General features: G+C 43.5%; 1 protein-coding gene across 6 annotated transcripts in view; it reads right to left on the bottom strand.

Moving 5' to 3' along the window:
• Positions 1–649: 649 nt before the first annotated feature.
• Positions 650–11169, bottom strand: part of LOC138516963 (uncharacterized) — a 530457-nt gene continuing 519937 nt past the window's right edge. For all 6 annotated transcript variants that reach the window (XM_069632440.1, XM_069632443.1, XM_069632439.1 and 3 more), the window contains one exon: positions 650–2943. In XM_069632440.1, the coding sequence (XP_069488541.1) occupies positions 1538–2943 (1406 nt within the window). In that variant the 3' untranslated portion in view covers positions 650–1537. The remainder of the gene's footprint in view (positions 2944–11169) is intronic.

Here is an 11169-nt window from a genome sequence, read left to right as displayed (position 1 = left end):
GCATTGATTAGCTGTCATTAGAAAATAATACATAACATATGAACTTTGTGCATTGGAATAGTGCCATAGCAGAAAGCAGAAAGCACCGGGATGGTGCATGTCTCAGATTCCTCAATGGGCCCCCAATGATGGATATATCCACTTTGAACAAATTCACTAATGTGGGCAATACGACCTTTAACAGAATCAACCAGCACTGTAAAGAAAACTACATTTTGAATGCAAAACGTGCTGTCACTCTTGTTACATAGGATAATTGCCATCACATTCTCTAATACGGTTAAACACGGTCATAAAAAAAAAACACCTCGTCTTAGAATTTAAAGAGCACCTTGTTTTCGTGATCCTGAAACCCATGAGTAACGTCAGACAAAAGGTTTCACCACTAATCATCTTAATGGGACATGTAATGTAGATAACAGTGAACTAGAAAGCAGTGATTGATGGAATGGAAATCAAAGCAATAACTTCTCCCAAGTGTGTAGGCACAGTAACAACTAACTTCTAATCCAATGCATTCCACAGCCTAAGTTGCTTAAATGATTAACATTATCCATTTTTCAGCTGTTCCACTCACGAGCCAAAATTGAAAAGTTAAGAAGGGCTACTTGAGGACATTTGCGGTTTGTTGAAAAGGAGAAGTCTGAACTAAAAAACACCAAAAAAGGACATTTTATTCTTCTGAGAGATGCATGAAGTCGTAAACGCGATACATGCAGATGGGTTTACCCATCACCTGTTCAGCAGAATTGGTTGAGGTCTTCAGATTCTCTTAGTTGAACCACTGCACTTTTTCATAAAGGTCACATTCTTTACGCGCATATGCTTTCTTGGCTTGAAACTTTTAACTGGTAACAGAACTATAACCTCCCAGGGCATCCTAGAGTAGAAAAAAACAATTTCCTATAACAAAAATACACATGGTTTCTAATTTTAGGCAACACATATGCAGTTTGATTAGTTCTGCAACCTCAAACATTTTTTTGTTTGACATTCACTACATATAGATTTATCAATGCTCACCAAAGTGCATTAACAACACAGAGGGTGCAAGTTAAAACTCTCCTTAAACATAAGCCAATTCTCTTGGGGGTTCAAAGTCGCCAAGTTGTATTCCTTCTCTGTATACCAGCCGGGCCCATAACGAGTCCTACTGAAGCAGGGGATACTACTATATTAAGCAGGAGATGTAGGACGTTTTCCCCATCTCCGGATTATTGGATAGACTATTAGAGTACAAGAAACGACCACCAAAATGTCATGTAGGATAATATTCTCTTCAACCTTCTCCCTCAATGTTCTTCCCAACGCGGTTGTCGTAGCTCGTGCACACACAGCCATGGACAGGACCACTAAAAGGGGCCACCTTGCACAACCACCACATCAGGATGTTTATTTAAATATTTAAAAGAAGGAATGGCTTTATGGCTGCCACCTTGTGTGCGAAGACTGGCGTGGAGCATCATTGCACTGACCAGGGAAGTGCAAGCACACTTTTCTTGGTCTCCTAATGGGTTCACAATCGTTTTTTTCACTGTTAACAATCCGGCACTATTTTATTTAAATTATGCTCTTTGTTTTTTTTCAGATGCTCAATCAGATAATTTTGTTTGCTGAAACGCTTTCCACATTCAGGGCATCCATATGGCTTTGGCACAGGGTGCATTTTGTGATGTTTAATGAAGGAAGTGGGGTCGGGGAAACTCTGCCCACATTCACAACACACAAATGGATTATCACCTGCATGTGTCAGCTCGTGTGCAGTCAGCTGGGAATACTGGCTAAAGCCCTTGCCACATTCATTGCACGTGAAAATGTTCTCCATTTGCTGGTGTTTGGTGAGCTGTGAGCGCAGGTGGAAGCTCTTCCCACATTCATCACATGTGTACACTTTCTCACGCACGTGTGTTTGCTGGTGTCTGTAAAGACGTACTTTGTGACTGAACTGCTCTCCACATTCGTCACATGTATGCATTTGTCTCGTGTGCGCGCGCATGTGTTTATTTAATGACGACATGCTTGCAAAAACCCTTTCGCACTCAGTACATGGGTATGGTTTCTGGTCTGTGTGTGAAAGCCTGTGCATGTCCAGGTCTGATTTCCGTTCAAAGCCTTTCCCACACTCCTCGCATTCATATTCGTGCGTGACAAAGGGAGAGGAGTCACTTGAGCTCTCTTCACTTTCTACATCTGTAAATGGGGTCTCCACAATAATTTCAGCTCCATTCTCTAGATCAACGCTCGACTGAGCTTCACTGAAAATAATGTCCGTTTCTGGGTCTGTAACCAAGAGCTCTCCACTTAAGCTTGCTCCACTTTCTGGGCCGGTTGAGGCCTGAGCTCCACTACAGCTTGGTTCATTGCCTGCAGCATCAGTAGAAGATGGCGCTACAGTAACAGCCTGTCCACTTCCTGCCGCTGCCCGCAGCTGATCCGTTATATGCCTTTTCTCGTGCTTGATGAGGTTTCCTATCCGGCGGAAGTTCATCCCACAGACGCTACAGATGCGCGATCCGTTTGCTTGGTGGATTTTTTTGTGAAGAGTCAGGTTGCATTCCTTGCGAAATCTTTTCCCACATTCAGTGCATTCATGGGGCTTCTCTCTTTTGTGGGTTCTCTGGTGCATGCGAAGAGTAGAACTTCGGCGGAAGCTTTGACTACATTCGCTGCAGGCATATGGTCTCTCTCCGGTGTGCATCTTTGAGGTTTTGGTGGAGGATATAGGCCTGATGAAGTCACTTTCAAACTCGGCGGACTGGCGTCTCTTCACTGCAGGGTTTCTCTGCTTCCGTGGGGATTTTGCCTCCCGTTTGATGGTTGCCCCAAGTTTTGAACAATACCGCTCCTTCTTTATAACTTTTCCAGACACAGTCTCATGCGGCTCAAATTTACCAGGAAAGTGTTCATGATTACTCTTCATGTATTTGTTACTGGGTCTGATCCCTGTTGGATTCAAAGAAAGGCAAACAAGTCAATGTACAACTACAAATAAAGAAGCCCATCAATTAATCAACAGTGAAATATCAATGAACGGTACATCTGGTCGCATTAGATCACCTCTATGATTGACCGCAATACAGAGTTTCTAATCCATAGATTGATTTGCCCGTGTGCAAAAATCTACCATAAAAACAGAAAAAGAAAACTGAAATTGAGAACTGTAGAACATCTTTTAGCGATTCATTCAAAAAATGATAGTCAAAGTGCCGGTCGGTTTGAACATAACTGAAGGCAGTATGTGTTTCTGTAACATTAATATGAATATTCATATTTTTTGCATTATCCTTATATATTTATGTGTGGTTTCAGCTATTTAAAGCGTCTTTCATATTTCTTTCTTATATTTAGTACTTTTTTTTAAATTTTCTGCTTCTTTAATTTAACCCCCTAGCCCTCTTCTCTCTTTTTATGATGTTTTTCTTGGTTTGTGTTTTGAACGTTTTTTGGGATAAGATGTAATGGCACATTACAGGCTTGGATTTCTCTCCCAATTAGGTGCCATTCATAACTCAGGCAACTAGCAGTTTGGGCTTTGTACGACGTTGGCAATCATTGAGTAACACTCAAAAGGACTGATCTGTTTGTCACTTGAGCAAAATTCCTTAATATGAATATTAATAGAATTTATATTAGTTTTCCATAATATGTGTAATATGTATTACTTGATTGTTAGCAAATTATAGTGAATTTATGAAAGTATGCAAATGTATATTTTTGCATACAAGAATGAAGTGCTGTCACTTCGGTGAGGCTCTTATTTAGTTACTTGCACTTTATAATCACCAGTTAGAATACAACGCTAGTGAGTATTAGAGGTGTGCTATTACACCCCTTTTCACACAAAATTAAGCACGGTCACATTGACGATGTTACTGCTTATTTGCGCTATATTACTACCAAGCACTGTCACTTTGACTGGGTCAGTGTTTTAAAGTTGGTTTTTGATGACAATTATGTAAGAACTACTTTTTTTTTACCATGTGTTTATGGGAAATGGAGGGAGAATTAGAAGGAATTTAAAATAGATTTTTCCTCTTTGCATTTTGTTACCATGATTAAGTTGTAGCAAACAGCGAAGCGTCAGTTGTGGGATGTTTGATCCCCTTTAAACTGGTTAATAAAAATAAAGTTGCAGATGGTTTAACGCCCATATCAGCTCTTGGGAGATTTTTCTTTGCTGTATTCAAGCCCAGCAGTGCCCACCTGCTGAGCATCGTTAGTGCACTCGTTTTTGTGGTTTTCAGTGAAATATCAATAACTACTTAATCATCTAACAATGGGACACGGTTTTAAAATGTTGCCTGATGCATCAATGTTTAAAAAAATCGCCACTCAGATCACTCTTCACTCCTCTTCTGAATCTGTGTTAAAATAAAACAGCTTTGTTTGCGAAGATGGGGGCTAGAGGAAAATAAAAACCTTAATCAACCCAGTGAAAAAAAATAATTTGTAATCAAATGTCTGAAAAACGTCAGTAATCAACTGTATTAGGCAGGACAGTCTTGAAGCTATTCTGCCAAAATATTTTTTTTAAAGCCCGGTATTGGAAAGAATAGAAGCAAAGAAGGAATTCGTTTTTTTAAAAAGTACTTTTAATTCGATTGTTTTATTCAAAATGTGTATTATACTGGTCAGACACTACAATCTTGAGGATGATTCCCACTGTACGAACCAAGTATTTAATGGGTCACGGCAATGTACATGAACTTTAAAACCATCATGAACTCATTACTGAGGAGTGAAAAATCTCCATTAACATTAGCGAACAACACCCAAAAACACTCACAAACGCTGCTGATGGGCGACTTCAACATCGGTTTCAATGAGCCAGGCAATAAAAATGCCCTTTCTATAACATTTATCTTAAATGACCAAGGCCTTACCCAAAAAGTTCTCTCCCCAACACATGCTAAAGGCAGAACCCTTGATTGGGTCTCAGAACTCAACTGCAACATAGTCATCACTGCCATCACACCTCAACTATGGACCGACCACTTTCTAATAAACTTCACTGCCACACTTGACCTCCCCAGCCCCAAAACTATCAAAATGGCACCACCACTCCCTACCAGAAGTAAAAAAGATATTACTACAGAAAAACTTATCCCCCTCCTCCTGCCCACTATTAACGGTCTGAAGGACAACACCGACCCAGACACACTAGTAGACACCTTTAACAAAGCTATGTCTCACGCACTAGACACCATTGCACCTGCAAAACCACGCAAAGCTAAGCAAGAAGCCCACCTTAACGCCTGGTTCACCCCCCAGCTTAAGGACCTTAGAAAGCAGAAACGAAAACTCCAAACTATCTGGCGCAATTCGCCCACCAACGACAACAAAGCCAAGCTAACCCAAGCTACAAAACATTACAAGTCTGAAATTATCAACACCAAAAAAAACGTATTCAATGACAGAATTACCAATGCCAAATCGAATACCAATGAACTATTTGCCATCCTCCGGGAAATGGAATCCCCTATCCAACCATCTGACACGGTCCCTAAGGACAAGATATGGTGCACTAATATACAGAATGCCCTATCTAACAAAATCTCCACCCTCCAACTTAAAATAATGAATAAAAAAGACACCCTCTCTCCTACTGATCAACAAGTGCCTCCAGTAACTGAACCTTTCACTATCCCCCCTTTCAGCTTTAAACCCATCTCCATCATTGACACTGAAAAGGTTATCCTCTCACTGAAGCCTTCTAACTGTAAGGGCGACAGCTGCCCAGCTCAAATAATAAAGGACGCTGCCAGAGACTTAGCCCCTTTCATCTCAAAGCTTATCAACTCATCCTTCAAATCCAACACAGTGCCAGCTAACTTAAAAGAATCATGGGTCCTCCCCCTTCTCAAAAAACAAACCCTCGATCCATCTATCCCGACTAACTATAGGCCTATCACCACGGTACCCTTCCTACTAAAAATTATCGACAGAGTAGCCTATCTCCAAATTCAAGAGTACCTAGAAGCTAATCATCTACTAGGCTCGCGCCAATCGGGCTTCCGCCCCCTCCATGGCACGGAAACAGCCCTGCTAGATCTTAAAACTAAAATGGAGGAATTCAAGGACAATGGGAAAACAGCGTTGCTACTCTTATTGGACTTGTCAGCAGCTTTTGATCTGGTGGACCATGCAGTCTTATGCAACCACCTCAAGCTGGCTGCCAACTTCACAGGAGACGCTATAGCATGGGTCCAATCCTTTCTAGCCAACCGGACTATGAGTGTGTTCTCCCCCTCCACTTGTGCTGACCCTATCCAAATCACATGGAGTCCCACAGGGCTCCTGTGTCTCACCCACTATGTACAATATCTTCACCAAGCCATTGTTCGACAAGTTGGACAGACTGGGCGTCACCTACACTAATTACGCAGATGACACCCAGATCCTCATACCCCTTTCGGGCAACTATGAAGTGGACTTGGCTCTGGTGAACAAAATTTACATCCTCATTCAAGCATGGATGGCCACACATGGCCTCTGCCTGAACGACGATAAAACTGAAATCCTGCTCCTCGGTTCAGACCACAAACTATCCAAACTCACCCCGGACTATACCTCATTTAACATTGATAACAACACTATTAAGGTTATGCGCGAGGTTAAAACGCTGGGTTTTTACCTTGACTCAGCTCTTACCCTCAAAAAGCAAGTAAACTCCCTTGCCTCCTCAACCACCTACACGTGCAAACTCATCCGGGCCGCCAGACCCTTCCTGTCCAGTGCCAGTTGCCTCACCTTGGCCAATGCCCTTGTCATGTCCAGACTGGACTACTGTAACGCCTTATACTCAGGTGCCAACAAGTCGGTCACTGACAAACTCCAGAGATTACAAAATAACGCTCTTAGAGCAGCTCTGAACATCCCACGCAGAGAACATATCTCCAAACACCGGACAGAAGCCCATTGGCTAAAGATAAAGGACAGAATCCTACTTAAAACTATTTCCTTCACTTCTAAATGCCTCAACAATCAAGCACCCCCCTACCTAGCGGAAAGAATCAACTGGAGACCCTCTAATCGACTGACGAGATCTGCCAACACCTTCCTACTGGAAGTCCCCAGATTCAAACTTACCACAGCGGGCGGTGCTAGCTTCCCAGTTAGAGCCGCACAATCATGGAACACACTCCCATCTGACCTTAGATGCCCTTTACCCTACACAAGATTCAGATCCTACGCTCTCAAATGGCTGCACAACAATGACATGCAACGACCCTCACCCTAGCGGAAACGATACAACCTGCTAATATGTTACTCTTATGCGCCTAACCCTTGTTATTTTATATGCATTGTATCACCCACTGTAAGTGACTACTGTTTTGCTGTGTTAGCCTGTGTCAGGCTTTGTAACTAAGTTTCGAGTCCTCTTGTACTGCTGCGCCTAGATGCCCACGGGCTCGGAGCGCATTACCAAATAAACAAACAAACAAACAAACAAACAAACATCCACATAAAGAGGATAATAGAACTGCTTTGATCCAAAGAAACATCTAATTATAGAAATCAAAGGGCATGAATATTCTACCTTCAAATGCATTGTGCCCGTTATCAATCTAATGGCCCTAGCACCCCACCACGCCCCCAAGAGGAGACCCTGTTTGCAGAGTTATGCATTCATCTCTTCAACAAATAACTGCCATCTGAAGAAATATCACTAGAATGTCAATCTTCATAGGAGCATACATTCCTTACCAGCTATCTAATAACTAAGGCAAAGGGGCAACAAGTCCACATATTAATACAGTTAAAAACAATCCAAGCCTATCTGCCTCCTCCTCCCAGCTCTACTACTTTCCTCTTACCTTGGGTATTGCCAACTCTACTTCCTTGCCAAGCGTAAAGGCCTCCCGGTTAGATGGGGCAAATGGAATTAAATAAACTCACTATTTTGTAAGCAAGTCCTACATTTGTGATTTAATCGTCCTCTTAAGCAAGTAGGATAACATTGGAGGAAGTACCTACTTACCATGGGGCAATACGATCAGAAACGGACCTCCCAATGCGTCTAAATTCTTAACCCATGTGCACACATCTGTACTCTTTTCCACGATCTCGCTTACCCGGCCCAGCTGTGATGTTTCCACTACACGTTTCACATAGTTTATGTTCCAATACCGAGTACATCTATTATGTTCAATTAAATGTTTCCATTAATGACTTACTTTCACAGTTATCGGATGCCAGATGGGCCTGGTAAGCCCGTTTTAATATGTTTACATTAGTAAATGCAACCTAAGCAGAAAAATATAGGATATACACAGACTGCTAATCAAGTCAGCTGGGGGGTGAACACCTTGGACAAAAGGCCAAATATTGTCACCGATTGCTCAGAGACTGCACCAAGTCTCAGACAGTTTAATGTTCATTGAACTCCTCCCTAAGCCAGGTGCCCGTAACGGCAGGTTAGTGCTACCAAATATTGACCCCGGTCTGAAACTGCCTTCTACCTACTATGATGAATTCCTGAATGGTACCAGACTGTCCGATTGTTAGTGTTGTAAAGGGTTTGAGAATTGTGCCTTTCACCCTGTAAGATTAGGTGTTCTCTTGCATGTCCACTCTCACCTATTCTTTATGTTTTCTTCTTTACAAATCTTTTCCACTCCTCCCGCCCTCTTCAATGTCTTTCACACTTTCTAGGTCTCCCATCCACTCTTTGATTTTATCCTCCGTCCTACTTGAAACCATGACCTCCCCCACACCACCAGCTACTTAAACAACCTCATGCCACCCAGTGCCATCCATTCACAATCAGACCGTACACTAAGCCTCCTAACCACACTTGCCACTTAATCGCACACATCGCAGTACTACTTGCGCTGAATATCAAATAACGCATCACTTGCAAAAAACGCCTTAAATCCACAGCTCCTTCCTTCCTCCTGCTGGTCTCTTGGTTTGCCTTTTCCTCCCCCACTAACTTCACACAACCCACAACTTAGTTTCATGGGTTGGCTTTTATACCCCTACTATCCTCAGAGGTCTGCTGTGCCTGGCTAATTTAGCCCAGTCTTCCCCACCATGGAGGTGTTACAATCAGCAAAGTTTACAAATAGTGGTCTAAGTCCCACCCATTTTCTCTGCACAGGAAATTCCGCATAATAGGGCTGGCAGCCCTGGAAGCTGAATGCCCACGTTTGTGTTAAGGAGACTGGGTCTTGGCTCACCTACAGTAAGTCCCTGGTGTGTGGGGTCTGTGCTGTTTGCTTTAGTCCTTGATGGCCTACGGTTTTGTCTGCCGGCTGTGGGTGTTTGCCGCCAGTAGTGATCAGCGTGACGTGGCTTCACCTGCAGCGTGTAATATTTGTGCTGACATGTCCCTCTCCCTCTGCTAGATTTTCGTCTCTGCTGGTAGAGCCGTGGGGCGCTAGAGGGTTCTTTTCGGGCTATCTGTGCCAGGTCTCCGACATCACCACTTTGGATGCCATGTGGCATTGGAGGGCTGCTTTGTCGGGTGTTACCTAGGTTTTGATTGGGGTCTCTGAAAGAAACCAACACTCTGGCAGGCATCTGGTTTACGAGGCTCTGTTAGGGAGAATTCTCTTATAAGGCTAATTTCCCAAACCTAGTGAGTCCCCCAGCAGCTTTGCTGGATTTTTGGGGTTTGTTTTTTTTCTCCTGCTAAGAGTGAGACTCTTTTCCTCCCACTCTTTGGCATGATGTGAGGTATGCCTTTGACTTATGTGCTTATGGGCTATGTTTTTTTTCTCCATAGGGTATCATCTGTTTTTGTGTATGTGTTACACAGCACCCTCAGTGAAGTAACACGGGTGTCATAGTGACCTCCAAACATAGACTCCATACCCTGGGACTGACTACTGTCTCCCAGGGCATGTAAAGTCACCATTGACTTTACTAGTCCTAAATTGTGAACAGAACCAGTACAAACCATCATATTGTGGAAGTACTGGAAGGGGTTAATTATATTGCCCCTGGGTCTGTTTTCAAGGGGGCACTGTCCAGTCCCGCCTTGTCAAGTTTCTGGCTGGTGGCAGTGGTTACCACGCAAACTATTGCACCGGAATATTCTCTATGGGATTTTCCCATTGATTTTAAACGCAACACTTTTTGGTGCCATGTTAAAGATACTGCCAGTTTATTTATTTAATATTAAATCAAGGTTAGGTCTTTTTGCCAGAACTCTTTTCTAAAATGGCGTTCGTGTCCGTCTCTGTAACTCTGACCAAGGTTGAGCCCTTTGTTCCACTTTTTGGCAAGCTTCTCCACAGAAGCCCTCCAAATGGTGCCACTCTGTCTGGGTTCCACAGGATGTGTGGGGAGGGGAATTGGCACCCTGGACTGCGTTGCCTTAGCAACTCAAGTCGCACTCTGTTCTGATTGGGCATGTTTGAGTGACAGCTAGGCTGTTGAATGGGGGTTTTTCTGCATAAAAGCAGGGCCTTCGACGACACCACCAGTGAAACCCTGCTGCAGCAAACTCACCACTTTCCCAACGACAAGAGAAGATCTTCTGCTGGACGAGTCTTCTTCCTCTGAGCTGGTGGGACCTACCAGTTCACCCCTTTCGCTTTCCAAAGACGTCTCTTGGTCGAATCGCCCGTACCAAGCACCCCGGCGGCCAGATAGCCAAGCTTCACAACTTTGACCGCGAATAAAAGGAACGCACCTTTTACCGACGAACTCCGCGGCTGGTTTCATCCCTGTGCAGTGCATCGACTCCACGTTTCCTCCTCGACGAGATCCTCTCTTCCCCTGGTCGAAACCACAAACTGCAACCACTGCCAGGAACAACTGCCACCGCTGGAGCTTCCTCTCTCTTTAAGGTACTATGTCCTGCCTGGCCTCCCTTTCTACGGTTTGCCCAAGGTGACCCTTAAATCCTTGGCTTTCCAACTGGGTTGGCCCCAGACCTTCTAACTTTACCTTCTTGAATCGCCCCAACCTCTTTTGAAGATTCTGCAAAGACTTTTAGTGCATTTTAAACCGTGTGATCCTGGGCACATTTCCCTTCACTCCATTTAAAGTGGGCAAGGCCTATGAACTTTAGCTCTAAAGTGTATACTGACTTTATTGCCTTGCCGAGAACTCCTAAAAGTGTTGGGACTTGTTTTACTTCTATACTCTGCCCTTTTCTCTCCCTGAACTATTAGAGTGCCATCAGGTTACACGCTCACATCTGTTTTAACAAATCGT

Source organism: Ambystoma mexicanum, chromosome 6q (assembly GCF_040938575.1).
Source record: "Ambystoma mexicanum isolate Mex_15411 chromosome 6q, UKY_AmexF1_1, whole genome shotgun sequence".
Taxonomy (NCBI): Eukaryota; Metazoa; Chordata; class Amphibia; order Caudata; family Ambystomatidae; genus Ambystoma; species Ambystoma mexicanum.
This window is presented reverse-complemented; position numbering and strand designations above follow the sequence as displayed.